The sequence below is a fragment of the Mercenaria mercenaria genome, chromosome 8, assembly GCF_021730395.1.
Source record: "Mercenaria mercenaria strain notata chromosome 8, MADL_Memer_1, whole genome shotgun sequence".
Classification (NCBI taxonomy): Eukaryota; Metazoa; Mollusca; class Bivalvia; order Venerida; family Veneridae; genus Mercenaria; species Mercenaria mercenaria.
The window spans coordinates 31,508,376-31,534,878 of record NC_069368.1 but is presented as its reverse complement, the minus strand read 5'-3'; the positions used below and the strand labels follow the sequence as shown (position 1 = coordinate 31,534,878).

General features: G+C 34.9%; 1 protein-coding gene across 2 annotated transcripts in view; it reads left to right on the top strand.

The window, feature by feature from the left end:
• The window catches only part of LOC123566653 (excitatory amino acid transporter-like), a 69,058-nt gene extending 44,143 nt beyond the window's left edge, over nucleotides 1–24,915 (top strand). For both annotated transcript variants that reach the window (XM_045360942.2, XM_045360941.2), the window contains exons 6-10: nucleotides 2,255–2,381; nucleotides 15,139–15,372; nucleotides 15,611–15,805; nucleotides 16,179–16,313; nucleotides 16,752–24,915. In XM_045360942.2, coding sequence (XP_045216877.2) covers nucleotides 2,255–2,381; nucleotides 15,139–15,372; nucleotides 15,611–15,805; nucleotides 16,179–16,313; nucleotides 16,752–16,971 — 911 coding nt within the window. In that variant the 3' untranslated portion in view covers nucleotides 16,972–24,915. The remainder of the gene's footprint in view (nucleotides 1–2,254; nucleotides 2,382–15,138; nucleotides 15,373–15,610; nucleotides 15,806–16,178; nucleotides 16,314–16,751) is intronic.
• Nucleotides 24,916–26,503: the final 1,588 nt, after the last annotated feature.

Sequence of the window (26,503 nt, the reverse complement as noted above, 5' to 3'; positions counted from 1 at the left end):
AATGTTAGTCTTGATAATCTCTAGGTCAAGTTCGAAATTGGGTCATGTGGGGACAAAAACTAGGTCAGTAGGTCAGATCAAAGGAAAAGCTTGTGAACACTCTAGAGACCACATTTCGGACCCAATCTTTATAAAACTTGGTCAGAATGTTAGTCTTGATGATCTCTAGGTCAAGTTTAAAACTGGTACTTGTGGGGTCAAAAACTAGGTCAGTAGTTCAGATCAAAGGAAAAGCTTGTGAGCACTCTAGAGACCACATTTTTGACCCAATCTTTATGAAACTTGGTCAGAATGTTAGTATTGATGATCGCTAGGTCAAGATTGAAACTGGGTCATGTTGGATCAAAAGCTAGGTCACCTGTTCAAATCAAAGGGAAAGCTTGTGAACACTCTAGAGGCCACAGTTGTGTCCCAATATTTATGAAACTTAGTCAGAAAGTTTGGCTTGATGATTTCTAGGTCATGTTTGAATCTGGGTCATGTGGGATCAAAAACTAGGACTTGTTCAAATCAAAGGAAAAGCTTGTGGACACTTCAGAGGCCACAGTTGTAACTCAGTCTTTATGAAACTGGGTCAGAATGTTTGTCTTAATCATTTCAAGGTCAAGTTTGAATCTGGGTCATGTGGGGTCAAAAACTAGGTCACTAGGCCAGATCAAAGGAAAATATTTTCAACACTCTTGAGACCACAATTTAAGTTTGAAACTCATGAGAATTAGTCAGAATGTTTGTTTTGATAATCTGTAGGTCAAGTTCCAGTCTGGGTCATGTGGGGTCAAAAACTAGGTCACCTTGTCAAATCAAGGGAAATCTTGTGAACACTCTAGAAGCCACAGCTGTAACCAAATCTTTATTAAATTTAATCAGAATGTTTGTCTTGGTGATTTTAGGTCAAGTTCAACTCTTGGTCATGTGGGGTCAAATACTAGGTCAGAAAGCCAGATCAACTCTGGTGAGCGATATATAGGGCCATCATGGCCCTTTTGTTTCTAATTTCAGCTTGTGTAAAGCAGCCACCTGCCTTAAGCTTTCAATCAGCTAACTTCCCAAATTGACATGTTTTTCTAATTTCAGCTTGTGTAAAGCAGTCACCTGCCTTAAGCTTTCATTCAGCTAACTTCCCAAATTGACATGTTTTTCTAATTTCAGCTTGTGTAAAGCAGCCACCTGCCTTAAGCAGCCACAATAAGTCACTCTCTTATCTGGCTTCTTAATGCCGGTTTTACTGTATTTCCTTACTCCCTGTGTTTCTTTTTTTGTACAGAAGTTAATGCTCTGAAGTGGTTGAATTACTCAGGATATTATACTTTTATTGTCCCTAGCCTTTTTCGAAGAAAAAAAAAAGGGGGATATAGATATAGGCTGTGTCCCTCTGTCCTTCCTTCTGTCAATTCGTCCATCAGTCACATTTCATTTCTGGTCCATAACTCTGCCATCCATAAAGGGATTCTGAAATAACTGGCATAAATGCTGCCCATAATGAGACCACATGTCAGGTGCAAGACTTAGACCCCTAGCTTCAAGTTCAGTGTCACACTTAGATGTCAAATGTTAACAGGGTATATTTCGTTGTCTGGTCCATAACTGCCATTCATCAAGGGATTTTGAAATTCCTTGGCACAAATGTTCCCCATATTGAGACGACGTGTCATGCACAAGACCAAAAACCCTAGCTCCAAGGTCAGTGATGATAACTATTATACATGCTTTGCATGAAGAATATGAGAAATAACAAGTATCTAGTTATGAATTGACTGTGAGATATATAAAGCCAAGACGATGTGTTTAATTTATAAATATATTATTAAATTAATGTAGTAGTATGCACAGTACTTGATGTATTAAGGTGAGTTTAGACCACACTTTGTTTCTACAGTGTAAGATATTATTGTTGTATGTTTATAAAACTATACTGAAAAGAGAATGACTGAATAAGTTTGCAGATGAAGTTGTTAAAACACATTAATTCAGGGAAGGCCTAAATTGTCCACCTGTCATCTTGTAGAATAGCTGCTGTATCATACCAGTATTTTCAGAATGATTTGCACAAAGTTCATGTGGCAAAATGTGGCTAAATTTAGGAATAGTCTAATTACGTGAGGTTTAATGTTAACGTTAGCTGTAAACATTTAGCTTAAACATAGTTAAAATTCTTCTTTTCCAGATTAATTTAAAGAAAATAATTGAAAGACATTAACATAATGATATTTAATCCCATATTGTCATTGAATGTTCCTTTGATGTTTGATTTCAGGTCTGATTTGTTTCTGTGTTGGTTTCTCGATATTTCTCAGCAAGATGGGAAGCCGTGGCCAAATTATGATTGACTTCTTTGATATTCTCAATGATATCGTCATGAAACTCATTTTACTTGTTATGTGGTAAGTATTTGTTTCAAAAGTTTAAACTAACTGACAAACCTATAAAAAGATCCAATCGAGAAACCTTAAGTTAGTCTTTACTTTGAGGTGGTCTTATTTTACAGGTTATAGTTTACTGCAGATATCAGGATCAGAAATGAAACAAGAGGACTTAAGAGGGAGGTGATCTCGACACACAGGTGGTCTTTAACATAATATATGACTTTATTTATTCAAAATGGAATGTAACGAAAGTTCTTACAACTTAGGTTAAATAGGCTATTAACTGCTTCTTGGATTTTCTAACCAGTACTCATGAAAGAATTCTTTTGGCTATGAACCCGCAACCTGTGGGTAAGAAATCAGATTCTCAACCGCAACTCCACTGGTGAAAATATTGCATCTTGTGTTCATTTGGTAAAAGATACTTGGATCTTATGCTAAAACAAACAGATATCTTTTTAAAATTTTGAATAGTTAGATCTTTCCCCTATTTTTCTGTTGGAAAAAAAAAGTAGATCTATGTTCATTTTTTACAAACAACAGTTTGAAAGCCCCAAGATCTATTGCAATACCCCCAGAATTAGTGTTGTCTCTGGCATCATATGTAGACACCATGTTTAGACACCTCTGTAAACGATTCTGAACAAACTCATGTCAACACAATGGAATGAAACTTCGCACATTCCTTCCTCATGGGTGACATAGGTTCCATAACTCTTGTTATCAGTTTGAGGTAATTATGTCCATTGCCAAAATTGAATGATGGATCAGTCCATTTTAGAAATTTAGCAGGGTAAGGGTTAAGTCATTTAGGAATTTAGCTGTATTTTTTGTCATACATATTTAAATATCTATTTAGAAAATATTAGTTAATCAATTTTGATACCTTCTGTTTTAAAGATTTTGAAATTTTGATGTTAATCTGAAGGCATGCCACTCTCAAGATAAAACAATATTAGGGTTATTTTTTGTTTGTTGGGATTAAATTTCATGGAATGACATAACAACAAAATCAAGATATAAAAGCCCTTTATGATTATAAATGATTTCACAGTAAACACTGGTTAAACTGTTGATGAGTTTTGTTCTAGTTATGACAGCTTGAAGACCTGGAGAAAGTTGTCATGTTTGTCTTTTAAAGTATAACAGCTGAAGTACAGTTGACTTGTTTCAGCACACCAACATACAGCATAGGGAGTATTGAGGACCTTCAGCACAACTTTTCCTGTTGAACAGTCACCGGCTATCTCCTCTATAACATTTCTCTCATAGTCACACACAAAAACAGAGCCATCATCTGACAGTGTTATACCACGAAGGTCAGTCATACCACCATAACTACCAGTCACCTCACTCTGCCAGTTTAACTTTGTCATTGTTTGCATGTCATAGTCAGTTACATAGATAGAATTAGTGTTAGTGGTAACATATTCTGGACTGCTGAAATTATGTTCTCTATGATTATTAATTATTTCACAGTATAGGCTGGTTAAACTGTGATGAGTTTCATTCTAGTTATGACAGCTTGAAGACCTGGAGAAAGTTGTCATGTTTGTCTTTTAAAGTATAACAGCTGAAGTCCAGTCGACTTGTTTCAGCACACCAACAGACAGTATAGGGTTTATTGAGGACCTTCAGCACAACCTTTCCGGTAGAACAGTCACCGTCTATCTCTTCTATAACATTTCTCGGTCTGTCACACACAAAAATAGTACCATCATCTGACAGTGTTATACCAAGAGGCTCAGCTATACCACCATAACTACCAGTCACCTTACCCTGCCAGTTTAACCTTGTAATTGTTTTCATTTTCCAGTCAGATACATAGATAGAATTAGTGTTAGTAGTAACAAATAATGGCCTGCTGAAAATATATCCTTCTCTGACTGTTGTCAGTATAGTACCATTGATATCAAAAATTTGGAGTTTTGCAGGATTATGAAATGATGCAACAAGTTTCCCCAGACAGCAGCTTATACCATAACATTGTCCATCAACCTTCAGAGTTTGTTTCTTCTTGAGTTTGTTTGAGGAGACTGATACAAACTGAATATTTTGTTTGTCAGGAAGTATGACAGCAAGTTCTGTACTGGTAACTGAGGTGACTCTACTTGGCCCAGTATCTAGTTGTAATTGATCAGTAACATATTGACTGCAGGTATCCATCAGTTTTACAGCCTTGTTATTATAATCAGTGATGATAAGTAGATCAGGAGTAAGGAGAGTCAAATGTTCCTGTTATATAGCATCTGTCTTGATCTTTTGATGTCTTTACGCAGATTTTACCCTGTTGTGAAGTTAGTCTGGATTTTATATCAACAGCTAGAGGAGGACTTGATTGTTTTAATGATTTCTCTGTGAATATACCTAGTGACCCTTCCTTGTCAAGGAGGTTTGATATTGCTCTGTTTGGTTTGAATTTGTACACTTTTACATCAAATATTGCTTGTTGGAGGACATGTTTCTCATAATCTTTGATCATTTGCACAGCTAATTTCAGCTCCATGAAAAGTTTGTCTGCTTGTTTAGTTGTGTTGAGATGTTTCATGGAGTCAGATGATGTCTTCAGAGACTTTGCTACATCATTGCAAGTTGTTTCTACTGTCTTCAGGTTCTTGTTATTTTCTTGTTGGATAGCTTTTACTGCATCTTCAGCCTGTTTTTCCAGTACATCTAGTCTTTGGTTTATTTCTTTCCGAAACTTCCTTATATCAGCTAATACATCTGTCAAAGAATTGTTTGAGCTTGAGTTTAATTTTTTCAAATGTTCTGATTCAGCGACATTGCTAGAATTTGGTAGCCATAGTTTTCAAGATATCTTCATTTTTGCTGTTTTATGCCTGGTCAGAATATGGGGGATGTAGTTGACTTGCAAGATGTACCTTGGTTTTTCAGTGTAACACATACACTGCAGAGTGTGTTTGTTGTTCTGACAGTAGAATCTTTATCATTTCTTCATGTGTTTAAAGGGGCAAGGTTTGGTAAGGTTGTCGAGGGGCGTGGATTGAACTGTGGCTGAAGAATGGTCTGTGGCAGCTGTTTTATCTGAAGACTATGAGCCTTGAAAGAGTTTTGTTTTTGGTGAGCTGCCAAACAAGTGTCGCACAAGTGTTCCTTGCAGTCAACACAATAGCCATGGGCAGGGAGTCGAGGACCGTCACGGTCACATGGCTGGCAATACACTTTGTGGTCTTCATCAGACCCCATAGTTGATGATGGTGAAAATGTTTTGGGCAACTTTTTGCCTGGGACAGCCATGTCTGAACTGAAAAGTGAAATAAACATGTCCCATATAAACCGTTGCAATTCTTCATAGCTGTAGGTCCATGGTTGATTTGTAAAAATGTGGTTACCATAGACAAATTCTACCTTACATGTATAGTCCTCTTTGAAGGGACTGGCATCCACATTTTAGCTAAAACTGATTTTTAACTCATCAGAGCACAAAGTGCTCAAGGTGAGCTTTTGTGACTGGTCATTGTCCGGCGTCCTTCGTCTGTCAAGAGTTGCCTTGTGAACACTCAAGAGGCCACAATTGTGGCCCAATCTTTATGAAATTTGGTCTTGATGATCTTTAAGTCAAGTTCGAAACTTGGTCCTGTGGGGTCAAAAACTAGGTCAGTAGGTCAGATCAAAGGAAAAGCTTGTGAACACTCTAGAAGCCACATTTGTGACCTAATCTTAATGAAACTTGGTCAGAATGTTTGTCCTGATGATCTGTAGGTCATGTTCGAAACTGGGTCATGTGGGGACAAAAACTAGGTCAGTAGGTCAGATCAAAGGGAAAGCTTGTGAACACTCTAGAGGCCACATTTTTTACCTAATCGTTATGAAACTTGATCAGAATGTTTGTCTTGATGGTCTCTAGGCCAAGTTCGAAACTGGGTCATATGGAGTCAAAAACTAGGTCAGTAGACTAGATCAAAGGAAAAGCATGTGAACACTCTAGAGGCCACATTTGTGAACTAATTTTAGTGAAACTTGGTCAGAATGTTTGTCTTGATGATCTCTGGATCAAGTTTGAAACTGGGTCATGAGGGGTCAAAAACTAAGTCAGTAGGCCAGATCAAACAAAAAGCTTGTGAACATTCTAGAGGCCACCTTTGTGACCTTATCTTCATGAAACTTGATCAGAATGTTTGTCTTGATGATCTCTAGGTCAAATTCGAAATGGGGTTATGTGGAGTCAGAAAGCAGGTCAGTAGACCTGATCAAAGGGAAAGCTTCTGAACACTCTAGAGACCACATCTGTGACCCAATCTTTATGAAACTTGGTCAGAATATTTGTCTTGATGATCTCTAGATCAGGTTTGAATCTGGGTCATATGAAGTCAAAAACTAGGTCTGTAGGCCAGATCAAAGGAAAAGCTTCTGAACATTCTAGAGGCCACATTTGTGACCTAAACTTAATGAAGCTTGGTCAGAATGTTTGTCTTGATGATCTCAACATCAAATTTGAAACTGGGTCATGTGTGGTCAAAAACGAGGTCAGTAGGCCAGATCAAAGGAAAAGCTTGTGAACACTCTAGAGGCCATATTTTTGACCCAATCTTTATGAAACTTGGTCAGAATGTTTGTCTTGATGACCTCTAGGTCAAGTTTGAAACTGGGTCATGGTGGGTCAGAGACTAGGTCAGTAGGCCAGATCAAAGGAAAATCTTGTGAACACTCTAGTGGCCACATTTGTGACCCAATCTTTATAAAACTTTATCAGAATGTTAGTCTTGATCTCTAGGACAAGATTGAAACTGGGGCATGTTGGGTCAAAAACTAGGTCAGTAGGCCAGATCAAAGGAAAAGCTTGTCAACACTCCAGAGGCCACATTTGTGACCCAATCTTTATGAAACTTGGTCAGAATGTTTTTTTTTTTATGATCTCCAGGTCAAGTTTGAATCTGGGTCATTTGAAGTCAAAAACTAGGTCAGTAGGTCAGATCAAAGGAAAAGCTTGCGAACACTCTAGAGGCCACATTTGTGACCCAATCTTAATGAAACTTGGTCAGAATGTTTGTCTTGATGATCTTTAGGTCAAGTTCTAAACTGGGCCATATGGGATAAAAGCTAGGTCAGTAGGCCAGATCAAAGGAAAAGCTTGTCAACACTCTAGAGACTACAATTCAAATTGGATACTCATTAGAATTAGTCAGGATGCTTTTCTTGATTATCGATAGGTCAAGTTCGAATCTGGGTCTTTTCTGGTCAAAAACTAGGTCACCCGGTCAAATCAAAGAAAAAGCTTGTGAACACTCTAGAGGCCACAGTTGTGACCCAATCTTTATGAAATTTGGTCAGAATGTTTGTCTTGATGATCTCTAGGCCAAGTTTGATTTGGATCATGTTGGGTGAAAAGCTAGGTCAGTAGGCCAGATCAAAGGAAAAGCTTGTGTACACTCTAGAGGCCACATATGTGACCAGATATTTATGAAACTTGGTCAGAATGTTAGTCTTGATGATCTTTAGGTCAAGTTTGAAAATGGGTCATGTAGGGTCAAAACTAGGTCAGTAGGCCAGATCAGAGAGGCCAGTATTTTGACTCAATCTTTATGAAATCTGATCAGAATATTTGTCTTGATGATCTTTAGGTCAAATTCGAACTGGATCATGTTGGGTCAAAAACTAGGTCAGTAGGCCAGATCAAAGGAAAAGCTTGTGAACACTCTAGTCGCCACATTTGTGACCCAATCTTTATGAAACTTAGTCAGAATGTTTACCTTAATGATCTCTAGGTCAAGTTCGAAACTGGGTCATGTGGGATCAAAAAATAGGTCAGTAGGCCAGATCGAAGGAAAGGCCTTTGAACACTCTAACGGCCACAGTTGTAACTCAATCTTTATGAAACCTGGTCAGACTGTTTGCCTTGATGATCTCTAGGTCAAGTTTTAATCTGGGTCATTTAGGGTTGAAAACAAGGTCACATGGTCAAATCAAAGGAAAAGTTTGTGAACACTCTTAAGGCTGCAGTTGTGACTCAAACTTTATGAAACTTGGTCAGAATGTTTGTCTTGATGATCTCTAGGTTAAATTTGAAACTGACTTATGTGTGGTAAAAAACTAAATCAGTAGACCAGATCAACTCTGGTGAGCCATATATAGGGCCATCATGGCCCTCTTGTTCTTTAAATACAACTTTGGTCATTTAATGAGCATCAGAACATGAATTCTTGTTGCTAAACTATTTAAAAGATGTTAAATCAAGAAAAAAAAACGTTTGACTCTGGAATCGAACACGTGTTGCCTTGGCAACAAAACTTTCCTACCATCTTGACCAATATGCAATTGAGGAATTTATACTTAATGGTCGTTTATAATTATGATTAATCCTGTTTACCTTTGGTACCATGTAAAAACATTTTTCTTTTTTGAGTGAAAAAATTACAACTAATTCTCATGTGTTTCTATAATGTATAATATGTTAGTAACTAAGTTTCAAACACTTCGTAAGAAATATAGCAATAATTTCCTGATATCTTAAAATTTTCCGTTTTTCCTTGTATTCCTACCATCTGGAATCAGTCTCTTTAATATTACATACAAAGGTTGAGATGAAATAATGCACAGAGGGGCACATGGGGTCTTTCTCCACCATCAAAGCTGGAAAGTTGCCATATGACCTAAAATTGTGTTGGTGCGACGTAAAACCCAACACATTGTAATTGTAAGACCATGATGGATACATTAAAAGTTGATAAGTATTTGTGCCCTTGCAAACAAATTTAAGATTGATTTAAAAAGCTATTGCAGGAAAAACTTTCCAATTTTTAAAGGGATTCCAATAATAGTTAATACAAAATGAAGTGTATATGTGTGACTTTTTGGCTTGTTTAGACAAAGTATATGCCAGGAGAGTTATCCTGCTAACCCATGTGTCAAGCATCCACATCTGAGTCCAAATATCTGATTAAAGTTTTTATGTACTTTCACTTTATCTCTATTATAACGTGGTAGATTTGATTCAAACTTTAAAGGTTGATCCTCATCATCACCCAAATTATATGTTTAATGCCCATATCTCTGGCTTCAGTGGTTCATGAAATATACCCCCTTTTAATTTACAATTTAAGGAAGCAGTTTTAACACATTTTCATTTTATCTCTGTTTATTTCTTGATGGATTTGATTCAAACTAGAAATAGTTCCACGTCACCCACATCATATAACCTATTAATAACTCCCGTGATAGCTCTTGTTTCCTCAGATTTGCTGTATTTCACTATTCGGCATCTAATTTGTCTAGCCTGCTTTCTGCTCTCACATTATATCTTGTTATTCAGGATTAAAAGAATTGTAGAGTTATGTGCCCATGGATATAGGCAAAATGTGTATGCCGGCATTAATGTGTATACTGACTTTAACAGCACTTGTGCGTTTGTAATGCACACTGCTTCAACAATTTTAGATGAATTCAAATGAAACTTTGTACACATGATTACCATAAAGTGTAAATATGTGTAATTATTTAGCTCACCTGAGCACAAAGTGCTAGAGGAAGTCTTTTGTGATTGCTTTCTGTCCTGATCTTCTTGAAATTTTGTCAGAATTATGGTCTTTGTAACTGTGGCAGTTTCAAAACTTGTTTTTTTTGGGTCAATTTACAGAAAACTTGGTTTACATGTAAAATGCCAAATTTTCTTTATCATTTACATACAGCTTTTTCAGAATATTTGTTTTAAGTAAGTTTTTAAGTCAAATGGAACAGTGAGTTATTTTGCGTAAGAATTAGATCAGATGACTCAAAGCCTTTATGACATCCTGCTTCTTAAATTGTCATAAACTGTTGCTCAAGTATTAAACTTAAACTTTGATCACTTGGAACTTGCCCTTGTTTAATTGGTATTTAATTATAAAGCATTGTTTTAAGAAAAATCGGAAGAGAAACTAACCTAAACCATTGTTTTGTTTGTTTTGGATTTAACACCGTTTTTCAGCATTTCAATTATGTAAAGGGCAGTAAACCTAACCAGTGTTCCTGGATTCTGTACCAGTACAAACCTGTTCTCCTCAAGTAACTGCCAACTTCCCCACATGAATCCGAAGTGGAGGACTTATGATTTCAAACACACTGTCTTTTATAAAATCGTCACGGAGAACATACACCCTGCCCAGAGATCGAACTCACCCTGCGATTCATAGATATGCGCTCTCCTAATTGAGCTAAGCAGGTGGGATTAAACCACTGTTACTCAACCAAAATAACATTAACACTTTATCCTAGTTAGAATGACCTAAACCACTATTACGTAACCAAAATAACATTAACACTGTATCTTAACAGAAATAACCTAAATCTTTGTTGCTTAACTGAAATAACCTAAACTACTCTTACTTGAATAAACTAAATCACTGGTGCTTAGCTGTCCATCCATTTGTCGTTCGTTGGTTCATTAGTCACAACGTTAACTTTTTGCATGAAGGCACTTTACTCGCGAACCACTGCACCCAGGACCTTCAAACTTCACATGCTGATAGTACTCATTGAGTACACGACCCCTACTGACTTTGGGGTCACCAGGTCAAAGATCAAGGTCACAGGGCCCAACGTTAACTTTTTGCATGAAGGCACTTCACTCGCGAACCACTGCACCCAGGACCTTCAAACTTCACATGCTAATAGTACTCATCGCGTACAAGACTCCTACTGACTTTGGGGTCACCAGGTCAAAGGTCAAGGTCACAGGGGCCAACATTAACTTTTTGCATGAAGGCACTTTACTCGCGAACCACTGCACCCAGGACCTTCAAACTTCACATGCTGATAGTACTTATTGAGTCCATGATCCCTACTAACTTTGGGGTCACCAGGTCAAAGGTCAAGGTCACAGAGGCCAGTGTTAACTTTTTGCATGAAGGCACTTTACTCGCGAACCACTGCACCCAGGACCTTCAAACTTCACATGCTAATAGTACTTATTGAGTACACGGCCCCTCTTGACATTGGGGTCACCACATCAAAGGTCAAGGTCACCAGGTCAAAGGTCAAGGCGCTGCGGGGGCATTTGTCACCATTGGTGACAGCTCTTGTTCCTTGTTACATAATATTTTCGTTACTTGTTTTCTAGCATATATGTCATAGGTTTGAACATTTCATTAACACATATTGTTGATTCAAAATGACAAGAAAAATGAGGCATTGTTGAATCCATTGTTTTGATTATCTCCCTTTACGGGTTCACTATGTAAGCTCACCTGTAATATTGAAAGTAGCATTTTAAATATGTTATAATTCATATTCTCTATTTGGACACCTGCTTCATCTTTATTTTTAACATAAAATTAAAAGCCTTACAGAAGTTTAACCTGTGAATACAGACCACCTCAAAATAGTGACCAGTATTTTGTTATACTTGAAAATGGTCTTTACAGACAGGTTGTATGCCTGTTTCTCGTAGGTTCGAGCTTTCTCATCGATTTGAGCCCTTGTGTTTCAGTAAAATTCATGCTCATGTAGCATGTTCTGCCATCAGAAACTTGTGTCACTTACATTTTAAAATGCCTTGGAAAATATTATTCATGAAACCACTGAAAAATTGAGTAAATACTTCTTTTAGTATTTTGCATCAAAAATTGCATATTTCAAAAGGAAATTACACAGTGGGTAATATTGTCAGCAAAAATTTCAAATTAAAAGCATCTTGAGCGTATTTCCACTGTTGTAACAAGTGAATAAGAAGTCAGTCTTGATAGAAATTTGCTTTATGGAAATAGACTATGCAAACATTAACACTTATTGACCTACCAACCAAAGGGTTCTAATGAGAAAGTTTTAAATTGATGTGAAGTTTGACCTCCTTCAGTCTCATGCAAAAAATTACATATAAAGGATGATAACATTGTTATTCTTAATGTCCATTGTTAACTGCAAATATTTTTGTAACAACAAACAAAAAATTATTTAATTGAACAGGTTTAAAAAAATATGCCCACCCTAAAAGATTTAAGAGGCTCGAATCAAGGAGAAAACAGCATACTGTACATTGTTACAGTGGTATGTAATGTTTAATTAATGGGAGACATTTTACTCTCGCCCAAATGAAAGTCTGAGGCAGCAAAAGGCTATTAAGTTCTTGTGTCTGCTTGGTGTGAACTTAAATCAATTGTTAAGTGTTCTGCCAAAGATTGGTGTTGAATTTTAAAAATGACCCGTAAAACACTCTTGACATAAAGGATGGACTGAATATTGTAGTAGACAGTTTCTACATAGTAAACAGATGTAGAAACTGTCTTTAGAAATGTAGGTTTACTGTCTGATCTGCCTAATCCGTAACAGGGTTTTCGTGAATAATGCAAATTTATTGCAAGATCCAGAAATTATAAATTACACATACTTCTAAACAAAGGTCTCAGATGGTGGTTGTAGAATCTTTCTAATATATTTTAGCTCGACTATTCGAAGAATAGTCTAGCTATTCTACTCACCCTGGCGTTGGCGTCGGCGTCACACCTTGGTTAAGTTTTTGCATGCAAGTACATACAGCCATCAATTAAAAGGCATATAGCTTTTAAACTTATTTTTTCTTTTTCCAGGTCAATTACCAACCTCTCTGGGTCAAGTCCCATAACTCTGACATGTATTTTAAGCAAATTATGCCCCCCTTTTGGACCCTTTGAAAATTTTGGTTAAAGTTTTACAAAGCAAGTTACTATCTCCAAAACTAATGCAGATATTGATTTTAAACTTCACATGTGTCTTCGGGTTTAAAACTAGTTGAAAGCAGCAAGTCCCATAACTCTGACTTTCTTTGCCAAAAATTTTGCCCCCTTTTGGACTTAGAAAATTCTGGTATAAAGTTTTGCGTGCAAGTACATACAGCTATTTCAAAAGGCATATAGATTAAACTTATGTTTTTTTTTTCTTTGATCAATTACCAACCTCACTGGGTCAAGTCCCATAACTCTGACATGTTTTTTGAGCAAATATTATGCCCCCTTTTTGACTTAAAAAATTTGGTTAAAGTTTTACATGCAAGTTATTATCTCCAAAACTAATGCAGATATTGATTTGAAACTTCACATGTGTCTTCGGGGTTATAAAACTAGTTGATAGCAGCAAGTCCCATAACTCTGACCTTCATTTTGGCCAAATTATGTCCCCTTTTGGACTTGAAAATTCTGGTTAAAGTTTTACATGCAAGTTTCTATCTCCAAAACTAATGCGATATTGAATTGAAACTTCACAAATTTCCTTCGGGGTAAAAACTAGTTAATAGCAGCAAAGGGCCCATAACTGATATGCATTTTTGTCAGATTATTCCCCCTTTTGAACTTTAAAAATCTTTTGGTATTTAACCTTTTTGGGTAATATTTTCCTGCTTCTGGGACAATATTTCGAATAGTCGAGCTTGGCTGTCTTTCGGACAGCTCTTGTTAAATATCTTTATGAATGTCAATTCTGTTGCCAAGGAATGTGTTTTTCCAAAATTGTAAAAATCATACAAAATGTAAGTTCCAAAAAAACATATGTTTTTAGATTTCACAATTGGAAGTGTTTTCATGGAATTGTTGCTTTTATGCTAATTAACCCTTACCCTGCTAAATTTCTATAATGAACTTGTCCATCTTTGAATTTGGACAGTACCGTTTAACTGTTAAAAGAGGTGCTTACCAAAACAGTACTGACTGAATGGCGAACAGTGCAGACCATGATCAGACTGCACGGATGTGCAGGCTGATCTTGGTCTGCACTGGTCGCAAAGGCAGAATCACTTCCTCCCTGCGGGCTGATCTTGGTCTGCACTGGTCGCAAAGGCAGAATCACTTGCCCCCAGCAGGCTAAAGGTTAATATATCCTGAAAGTTTATTGCTGTCTATCAAAAGATGAAGCTGAATTTTGTTTGTGTGTCCAAAATAGCCTAAATTTTCAATGAAAAATACCCCTCCCAAATCGTTTTTTTTATGATAAATTCAGACCGTATCCTTATATTTTGAAAATATGAAAAAAAAGTCCTATGACCACCCACAGAGTTCTTCAGAATGATATATAATGTCAGTGGTATTGTCTGATATTTAAAGTGCAATTAAGAAAAACTTTGTTACGCAAAAGGTTTATCAAGCAGTAGTTGAAAATAGTACATATAAATTCAATATGTGTGTGGCTCATCCATTGGTATGCTGTTTCTGTTTGATATCATGTTTTACATATTCCCTATGTTTTAAGTAGTCAACATTTGATATCATATTTTAAGTGTTCACCATTTGATATCATATTTTATCAATTTTGCTATATGGTATCATTATGTATTCACAGTATGGATTTATTTTTTTTATTTTTTAGGTTTTTGCAGTGTGGTATGTTTGAGGTTTTCACCATTTGATATCATGTTTTAGGTATTCACACCATTTGATATCATGTCTTAGATATTCATCATTTGATATCATGTCTTAGATATTCATCATTTGATATCATGGTTTAGGTATTCACCATTTGATTTCATGTTTTAGGTATTCACACCATTTGATATCATGTCTTAGATATTCATCATTTGATATCATGTCTTAAGTATTCACCATTGACATCATGGTTTAGATATTCACCATTTGATAACATGTTTTAGGTATTCAGTATTTGATATCATGTTTTATGTATTCCCCATTTGATATCATGTTTTAGGTATTCACCATTAATATCATGTCTTAGATATTCCCCATTTAATACCATGTCTTAAATGTTTGTAATTTGGTATCATATTTTATGTTTCACTGTTTTATACCCTGTTTTAGGTTTTCACCATCCGATATCATGTTTTAGTTATTCAGCTTTTGGTGTCCTGTTTCTGTTTCAGGTATTCACCATTTGGAATCATGTTTTTGATTTGCGGGAAGATCCTAGAACTTGAGAACATCCAGGTTGTGGCAGCGCGTCTCGGTCTCTACATTGTTACTGTGGTGGCAGGGCTCGGCGTTCATGCCCTTATATCGCTACCTCTTACATATTTTCTCATCACTCGTAAAAATCCACTGACGCTGTGTAAAGCTGTTTTTCAGGCATGGATTACTGCCCTTGCTACAGCTTCGAGGTAATTTGTCTGCCATACACATTTTAGTGAACATTGTTGTTACCATAAATAGATTTCACAATAAATATTGCATCATGTTTTTCTTAGATGTGCGACAATTTGAGTGTATGCCCAAAATATTTTGCATGCACAAATAAAAGAACATTGATTACAAAAGCATATTTTGTTGGTTCTATTGCATCCAAGTTAATCCACTTACACTGTAAAAGATTTAAGAAATATTATTTTATTTTGTTAGCTCGGCAACACTTCCAGTGACATTCCAGTGTTTGGAGGAGAAGATGCATATCGACAAGCGTGTAACAAGATTTGTGCTGCCGGTCGGCGCCACAATTAACATGGATGGTACAGCGCTGTATGAGGCGGTCGCACCAATCTTTATTGCTCAGATGAACGGCATAGATCTCTCCTTTGGTCAGATTCTCACTGTCAGGTAACGTAACTTGATTAACTAAGTTCAGTTGAGCTTATAATTCCCCTGAGACTCATTATTATGATGTCATTCAGAGAAGTGGGGCTCAAGTCGTTCAGTATATCTGTTAGTGTACAACTTGGTTTCTGTAGAATACTCTGGCATACAGTTGTTAGACCATATATGATGATTGTTTATTGTCCTAAGATAACTCTTACATTTTGGGAGTCAATAAGGGAAAGATCAAGGTCACAGTGACCTTCAGACATCTGAAAACAGGATTTTATTTATCAAAATTTATGGACGAATCTCCTGGTTATGTTTAATGTCTGTTATGTCTTCCTTCAGCTTCTCATCTTGGCAGATATTAATGTTTATATGATTTATTTTACAGCTTGACTGCTACATGTGCTGCTATAGGTGCAGCGGCCATTCCTAGCGCTGGACTGGTTACTATGTTGATGGTTCTCACCTCTGTTGGGCTTCCTGTAGAAGATGTCAGCCTCATTCTGGCTGTAGACTGGTTCTTGTAAGTTATTGTTTTACCTATCAGCCTCATTCTGGCTGTAGACTGGATCTTGTAAGTTACTGTCTTACCTGTCAGCCTCATTCTGCCTGTAGACTGGTTCTTGCAAGTTATTGTTTTACCTATCAGCCTCATTCTGACTGTAGCCTGGTTCTTGTAAGTTACTGTTTTACCTGTCAGTTTCATTCTGGCTGTAGAATGGTTCCTGTTTAAAGCTACTATTTTACCTGTCAGTCTCATTCTGGTTTTAAATTAACTCTTTAACTTATCAGCCTTACTTTGGCTTTTTTATCCAACCACACTTATACTTCTATAGTCCTGCTGAAACATCAAAAAAATCTTTTTTTATGATATAAGATATTCATTCAAATTTTTGTTATAATGTTATAATGAAAATTTGCTACAATAAATCCTAATATTTTTACACTGTTATTTGAACAGGGACAGATTGAGGACATCGGTGAATGTTCTAGGAGACAGTTATGGTGCTGCGGTAGTGGCTCATCTCTCAAGATTGGAACTTGCAGAAATAGATAAGCATCATGATCATGATCATGAGGTGGAATTGGGAGAGCTTGAGCCAGGAAAGGTAAATGGTGGAGAAAATGTCCCTGCAGAGGGCGCTGCTAGTGATGACCTTTATCCTCAGCTGAAAACTTAATCATTGAAAACCAGTCAAAGTGGGATGATTATTATGTTACAAAATATGGATTAATTAAGCAAAATGATTAGATTATTTTGAAAAACAATATCCATCTTACACATAATTGTAGCTTTTTTTAAGAGTGAAGTACATGTAATGTTGTTATTAGTTTGTCTTTTTGATAAAACTAATTTTCCAGTATTTTACATTTTGTCATAGCCTAACAATATTATTAAAAAAAGGTACTTTACATTACCCTTTTAGCTCACCTGTCACAAAGTGACAAGGTGAGCTTTTGTGATCGCGTGGCGTCCGTCGTCCGTGCGTTTGTGCGTAAATTTTTTGCTTGTGACCACTCTAGAGGTCACATTTTTCATGGGATCTTTATGAAAATTGGTCAGAATGTTCATCTTGATGATATCTAGGGCAAGTCCGAAACTGGGTCACGTGCGGTCAAAAACTAGGTCAGTAGATCTAAAAATAGAAAAACCTTGTGACCTCTCTAGAGACCATATTTTTCATGAGATCTTCATGAAAATTGGTCAGAATGTTCACCTTGATGATATCTAGATCAAGTTTGAAACTGGGTCACGTTTGGTCAAAAACTAGGTCAGTCGGTCTAAAAATAGAAAAACCTTGTGACCTCTCTAGAGGCCATATTTCTCAATGGATCTTAATGAAAATTAGTCAGAATGTTCATCTTGATGATATCTAGGTCAGGTTTGAAACCGGGTCACGTGGGGTCAAAAACTAGGTCAGTAGATCTAAAAATAGAAAAACCTTGTGACCTCTCTAGAGGCCATATTTTTCAAGAGATCTTCATGAATATTGGTCAGAATGTTCATCTTGATGATATCTAGGTCAAATTCGAAACTGGGTCATGTGGGGTCAAAAACTAGGTCAGTAGGTCTAAAAATAGAAAAACCTTGTGACCTCTGTAGAGGCCATATTTCTCAATGGATCTTCATGAAAATTGGTCAGAATGTTCATCTTGATGACGTCTAGGTCCAGTTCGAAACTGGGTCAACTGGGGTCAAAAACTAGGTCAGTAGGTCTAAAAATAGAAAAACCTTGTGACCTCTCTAAAGGCCATATTTGTCAATGGATCTTCATAAAAATTGGTCAGAATGTTCACCTTGATCATATCTAGATCAGATTTGAAACTGGGTCATGTGCGGTCAAAAACTAGGTCAGTTGGTCTGAAAATAGAAAAAAATTTGTGACCTATCTAGAGGCCATATTTTTCATGGGATCTTTATGAAAATTGGTCAGAATGTTCACCTTGATGATATCTAGGTCAGGTTCGAAACTGGGTCACATGCGGTCAATAACTAGGCAGTAGATCTAAAATAGAAAAACCTTGTGATCTCTTTAGAGGCCATATTTTTCAAGAGATCTTCATGAAAATTGGTCAGAATGTTCACCTTGATGATATCTAGATCAAGTTTGAAACTGGGTCACGTTCGGTCAAAAAGTAGGTCAGTAGGTCTAAAAATAGAAAAACCTTTTGATGTCTCTAGAGGCCATCTTTTTTAAATGGATCTTCATGAAAATTAATAAGAATGTTCACCTTGATGATATCTAGGTCAAGTTTAAAAGTGGGTCACGTGCCTTCAAAAACTAGGTCATTAGGTCAAATAATAGAAAAACCTTGTGACCTCTCTAGAAGTCATATCTTTCAATGGATCTTCATAAAATTTGGTCAGAATTTTTTATCTTGATGATATTTAGGTCACATATGCTCAAAAACTAGGTCACTATGTCAAATAATAGAAATAACGACGTCATACTCAGTTCAACACTGGGTCATATGGGGATAGGTGAGCGATTCAGGACCATCATGGTCCTCTTGTTCTAATATTATTTCTGTCAATGGTAGGAAACAGAAATATTTCCGAACTTCCGATTGTTTTTACCTATAACAACAAAGATTATGTAAAATCCATATTGTTTTTACCTATAACAACAAAGATTATGTAAAATCCATATTGATTTTACCTATAACAACAAAGGCTATGTAAAATCCATTTTGCTTTTACCTATAACAACAAAGATTATGTAAAATCCATTTTGCTTTTACCTATAAACAAAAAGGTTATGTAAAATCCATATTGCTTTTACCTATAACAACAAAGGTTATGTAAAATCCATATTGTTTTTACCTATGAACAACAAAGGTTATGTAAAATCCATATTGCTTTTACCTATAACAACAAAGGTTATGTAAAATCCATATTGTTTTTACCTATGAACAACAAAGGTTATGTAAAATCCATATTGCTTTTACCTATAACAACAAAAGATTATGTAAAATCCATATTGCTTTTACCTATAACAACAAAGGTTATGTAAAATCCATATTGTTTTTACCTATGAACAACAAAAGATAATGTAAAATCCATATTGCTTTTACCTATAAACAACAAAGGTTATGTAAAATCCATATTGCTTTTACCTTAAAACAACAAAGATTATGAGACCTGAATTGTGTCTGTGTGACGTTAAACCCTACAAAACAAATAACCAAAGATTTTATAAAATTCATGTTGTTTTTACCCATAAGCAACAAAGGTTATGTGAAATTCAGATTGATTTTACTTATAAACAATAGAGGTTATGTAAAATCCATATTGCTTTTACCTATAAACAACAAAGATTACGATACCTGAATTGTGTCTGTGTGACTTTAAACGCCACAAAACATAAAAAAAACAAAGATTATGTAAAATTCATATTGTTTTTACCCATAAACAACAAAGGTTATGTAAAATTCAGGTTGATTTTACTTATAAACAACAAACATTATGTAATATCCAGATGGCTTTTATTTAAAAACATCAAAGATTAGGTATTATTAGATTATAATTCTGCTGTGTTTTTAGAATAAAAATGTTTTTAGGAAAGAAATTGACCAAAGAAGAGATGTAACTGACATAAAGTTACCGTATATAATAATAGTTTGTTATATTTCATTGTTACGTGTATTCTGAAAAATATGCTGATTTTATATTTTTATAAATTTTATGGCAGTAAAGGTTCTTAGCAATTCATTTTCAGTATTAATTAAAAACTACAAGTTTTAGTAGATATTGTTTATAACTGTAGGATAATTTTTATTTTTAAGTACAAAGGGAGGAAATCCAAATATATTTTGAAATTAACGCTGGTTAAATTATTTCAGGTTTAGGCAGTGTAATGCAATGTCCGTTTTCATGGTTACTTAAATAGAAATCTACAAAGTTGTCTATCTTTGATCTACAATTTTTGAATCTCATTTTTATGATTGTTGTTTTCATAATTTTGTTATCTCATGATAAGAAGAAATAGGTTTCTTGTTTTCATTTACAATCTCATGATAAAGAGAATAATTTTGTTTTCATTTGAAATATCTTGATGAAACAATATAATTTTTGTTTTTAACTTGCAATCACATAATAACTTGTTTTCATGTGCAATCTCAAGATAAAAAGAAATAGTTTTTGTTTTCATTCGCAATCTCATGATAAAAAGAAATATTTTTGCAGTCATATGATAAAATGAACTATGTTACTTGTCTTCATTTGCAATCTCATGATAAAGAGAAGTGTATTACTTGTTTTCATTTGCAGTCTCATGATAAAAAGAAGTAGTTTTTGTTTTCATTTGTAATCTCTTGATGAAAATAAAAGTGGTTTCTTGAAAGGTAGAGAGAATAATTATTCAGTGTTTGGTCTAAGAACGTCTATATTAGGTTTAAGATCGGAAGATGGTTTTCTTTATTGATGGTCCGCTAGAAGGGGTATGATTTTATGTTACCAGTAGTTTAATACGAGCAACTCCAGTTTACACTCATATCTTTAGTTAAGACATTTATGTTATAATGTGTAAAATTTAAAAGTTTTCTTTTTGGAAAAGTCAGAAAAAAACATGTTTTTCTTGTATTACTTGGCAATTTAGAGTAGAAACATACCTATGATTAAGACCAACTCTAAGTAAAGGCCATTTCTATGAAACTTGATGATAAAGGCCACTGTTTTCTCTTCCCATTTAACCGTACATGGTGTAAGTTTACCACTGTTTAGATACTACTTGTCAACAAAGACCACATTTTTCATTACCCAAGGATTATCTTTACAAACAGGTCTGACTGTATTGTATATAGGAGTATGGTGCTGCTTGTATATATATATAAATCATAAACTTTTTTTAGCTCACCTGAGCACAAAGTGCTCATGGTGAACTGTTGTGATCATGGTGAGTCCGTATGTCCATCGTCAACAATTATGTTTAAATGACATCTACTCCCAAACCAATGAAACTTGGTTAGGATGTTCCTTGCTTGATCCTCTACCAAAGTTTTTCAGACAGTTCTGCTTGGTTCAACATAGGGGTAACCACAGGTAAAAATAGAAAATTTTTCAAACAACATCTCCTCCTAAATCAAAAGTCTGATTTTGAAATAATTGCGCACAAATGACTTATGTCACCCTATACGAAGAATATTCAGATTATACTGATTTGTCTAAAAACATGGCTGTCAGGGGGCGTGGTCATTTTTCCCTCTATATGTATATAATAGAAACTTTAAAAATGTCCTTGTGTGAAACTGCAAGCCCGATTCTAAAATAATTTCACACAAATGGTCCTTGTATGACCATCTACCAAAATTGTTCAAGTTTTTTGACTTTTCGATAAATATGGCGGCCAGAGGGCGAGGTCACCTTTCAGCAACAATTTCTTTAAACAACATCACCAAAACTACTGAATGGATTTTGATGAAACTTCACACAAATGATCTCTGGGTAGCCCTCTTTCAAAGATATTCAAATGGTTCCAGGTTAAAAATAGATTTTAAGCTATCAGACTTTAAAAATCTTTTTCTCTAGAGCTTTGATATTTGGCATGTGATATAGGGGTTTGACTATATACCATTATTGTCCAAATTATTTCCCTAAGGTGAAAAATGGTCACACCCCTGTGTGTGACATGTACTTCTAAAGGCTGATCTTCTTCTCTGAATCAATAATAGCTAGACCCTTGATATTTGGCCTGTGATATCAAAGTTGAACTGTCTACCGTAATTGTTCAAACTATTGCCCTAGGTTAAAAAATATGTGTGATATGCATATAAGATAGGCTAGCATAGAAGGAACCTAACTATGTACTTGTACCATTAGGTTATACAAACACACTTGAAGCCTTGTACACAGGTGAGCGCTTTATGGCAATTGACCCTCTTGTTTTTTATTTTGATGGTTGATGCGATTTTTATTTTCTATATCTTTATAAACAGGTTGTGACAGGAAATGCTCATTGGTTTTGTTAAAAAATAGTCCACTTTTTATTGTAAGAACTCATTTTTAAGTAGAGATTAATAAAGTTTCTTGATACCCCAATGTTGCAGCTTTTGATTTTATTTCATGTCTTTTACATAGGCCTTTTTTCAGATGGCCTAGCTAGTATGGTGTTGTTTGTACCTTGCTTTGTGCTGTTTTATATATTTCTATTTCCTTTGTATGCTATTATGTATGTTCAAAGATTAAAAAAAGTAAAAAAAAAGACAATTCCCAAAAATTGAAAAAGAAAATGTCTCCTGCATGAAGTGATATACGAAAACATGATTGTATTAATTTACTTGCAATCCATTTGAGCCGCGCCATGAGAAAACCAGCATAGTGGCTTACAGCGAACAGCATGGATCCTGACAAGACTGCGCAGTCTGGTCTGGATCCATGCTGGTCACAAAGCCACTATGTTGGTTTTCTCATGTCACGGCTCATTTTCAATTTTGTGATTGAGTCTTATGTGTGTCAGTGTGACAGTAGGCCCAACAAAAACCAACAAACAAAAATATCCATTTGCTTATTGTTTTGGATTTAAGTTGTGTATTATGTTATTTTTTGTATAGAAAAGGTTATGGTAACTGGTAGTTTTGCTGTAGCCTGAATATATATATACAAACACCTTTGAAATTCTATAGTCCTCTGCTCTTACATAGGTCTGTTAAAGGATCAATAAAAAATACTGGTTTAATCTGTAATTAAAACTATTTAGTTCGGGGTATTTTCAGCAAACGTCTACCCGCATATTTCTGTTTGCTCAATAATGCTTATGGAGTTATATACTTGTGCTATGAAAATTGTCTGAAAACTAAGTAATTTAAATGGATATGTAACAATTTTGTAAATAGTTCACCATTTCCTTCAACTGTTCCTTCTTAGTAAGTACCCTTGTGTCAGAGGAGAAGTTGCTTATATGCAGCATGAAAAATGCTGACGATTAAGATCCTCTTTTTTTAATTTTTGAGATTTTTAAGGGAGACAGTTTCATGTTTGATCACAGGGAAATTTGTACTCTACTATGGCTTGACTGAAATATATGGATAATGACCCTTCAAGTTTAGAAGTTGTGAGTTATATTTACCAAACACCTATTGGTGAAAGTTGGTGAATGTAACTGATTAAATTCAGATTATGCCTGTTGTTGAATAAAATGGATTACATTGTGATTATTTCTATCGGTAAATATTATTGATTACAATACAGTTATTTTGCCATGATATATAGCTAGACCCTACTAAGGGATGTTAAAAGAACTTCAGAAGGAACAGTTAGCTATGTAAATAGACCCTACTAAGGGATGTTAATAGAAGGTATGTAAATATTTCATGGACTGAAAAGGGTATATCATTGACCATTGTAATTGTGGAATGATAGTGGTGTGATAGCTTTTCTTCTTTTCCATTCTGTTGTTTTCATGACTGTCATGTGATGCAATGACTGATTATGATGTTTAACAGGATTCATCATTATAAAATTCTTAAGAATGAATCCGGTTAATTCCTTTGTTCTTAAATAATTAAATTTCTCACACATAAATGAAGGGTTTTTTGGAATGCTGGTGTGCCATGCAAATTGCTGACTGTGAATTTAAAAATGCAATGTACAAAAAGTGAATTTCCAAATACCTTATTAAATATCATAGGTGTGAATTGTAATAGTTTAAAAGCTATGCATATCACAAGACTAAGAACGCCCAAATGTTTCCAGATGTTTATAATGAATCGTTGATTATGCGTTTTAAAGCTATTTGCCCAAAGATTTGTGAAAATTTTCAGTATATTAATTAGTACCAAGTTTGGCACAAAATGAATATATGACACTAAAAATGATAAAGTGGGTGATAATAGTTGTTAGATATTGGTTTAAATGCAATAAGAAAGTTAATTTTCCCCCACATTGCAAAGGTGTTACAAAGCGGTTACTAGTATTTTGCTTCCGCACAATATTTGTGGTAATTTGTTTGGATATCTTGCAAAAGTTGCATGTCATTAAGTTTGTACCACAAATTGTATTGGCATTACCCATATTGTATTGACTTTTGAGTGAAAACATATCTCCTTTGAACAAAACTCTTTCTTAAAAGTAACAATATTGCATCCATAGCACAAGACTCAAGGTATCAGAATCGTATTAACCCTTATCCTGCTAAATCTCTGTAATGAACTTGTCCATCTTTCAATTTGGACAGTACCATTAACTGTTAAAAGGGATGCTAACCAAAAAGATACTGACTGAGTGGTGAACAGTGCAGATCATGATTAGACTGCATGGATGTCCAGGCTGATCATGATCTACACTGGTTGCAAAGGCAGACTCAGTCGTGTCCAGCATGATAAGGGTCAATTGCCTGTTGATTTCTTAACTGCCTACGATAATTTTAATTAAGTGATACTGCCAAATTTACCTTTAATTATGCAATGAGGTATTTTGCAACTAGCACTTAGCAATGAACAGTTCTGTATTACATGTAGTACCGGTAATTAGCATAGACTTTAATTGCCAATTATTTGATACATGTGTATTAACTAAAATTTCTGTTTTTGATTACAATTTACTCCACACTGAAATCCATACATTGACCATTCTAACATTTAATGACTTCACAGATTATTGTCATTTCTATACCTTCATAAGCAGATTTTTTAAAAAAAATACAAAATTACTCTATTGATATAGACTTAAGGGTGGTCAGTCTCATAAAAGCAACATTTTATGGTATTTTGCTAGGTTTCATTTATTTTGTTAGATTCCTTTAAAGGCATATAGCTTTGAAACTTATTTTTCTTTTTCTAAGTCAGTTATCAACCCCACTAGGTCAAGACTTATAACGCTGACATGTATTTTGGCCACATTTTGCCCTCTTTTGGTCTTAGAAAATCCTGGTTATGTTTTGCATGCACGTTACTCCAAAACTAATGCAGATATTGAATTGAAGCTTCACATGCGTCTTTGGGGTTATAAAACTAGGTTACTACATGTATCTCCAAAACTAATGCCAAAGGTACTGGATTGAAATTCTATAGATATTTTAACATTTAGGGTAATATTCCTGCTTCTGAGATAACAATTCGAATAGTCGAGCAATATTGGCTGTCTTATGGACAGCTGTCGTTTTGTATATACTTCGCTTTAAGGAAAAAGGTTATACGCATGGTTAGAATTTTTTGGAATATTACCTAATCACAAAAATTGCAAATATTTTCATTGCACAAAATGTTGTAATGCAGACTGGAGGGGCTAACATGTGTATATACATATCTACACACATGTTAGAATGTTTATTTTGCAATATTTTTGGTAACATCAAAGTTATATAGAGCCATCTTGCTTGAGGTCGGAGATTCTTAGTACATGTGTGCAAAGCTGAAGAGTTACCTAATTAACTTACTGTTTATTTCTATTTCTGTTCTGGGTATCTGATTTTATGTTTAAGCTAGTGCATCCATGAAGACAATTAGGAATTTCAGTTACATATTTATTCGCTTTACAAATATTTTGCTTCCCCAGCTAGTACAGACAAGCCATATGTTCCTATGAGCTACAGAATCAGTCAAAAATTGTGAGCATATGAGAATATTAAATTGGTATCACACAGAAATTGGTTAAATCTTTGCATTACAGGTCCGTAACCTTAATTCTTCAAATTTAATTTCAGGGATTTCATGTAGTACAAGTATGAACTGCAAATACAAAATGAAAATAGTAAATTGAATTATATACAAAGCACAATTCTGTAATATGTCTGTCATATTTTCAGAATTGATGAGTTTTGATTACTCACTTATGTAAAAAGTTTTACTGCATCTTCCAAAGATATCTAGACATTTTTATGATTTTATATATAATGTACTGTATTTTGTAAGGGTTTTTATTGTTAAAATTAGTTTTTAGAATGTAATTGTTGCTGTACAATGTTGAGATTTTATAACTTGAAGTAAAACGGGAAATACTCTTCAAAAAAGAAGGGAACAATACAGTACTCTTCATAGAAAGGTAAAATGTTTGAATTATTCACCTGATGTCAATGATAACCACCTGGCAATGTTTAACTGTGTGGTTAAAAAGGGTAATAGTTTTAAAAAAACTTGAACTTTGATATTGACAGAACATATCTTTTAAATCTGGTACAAAACATTTATCTGTTTATAAAATATAGTTAATGCAACAACATGTATTTGGTTTTGAAAAAGTTTGGTGGTAGTAATGGAATATTTATGTATAAGCATGTA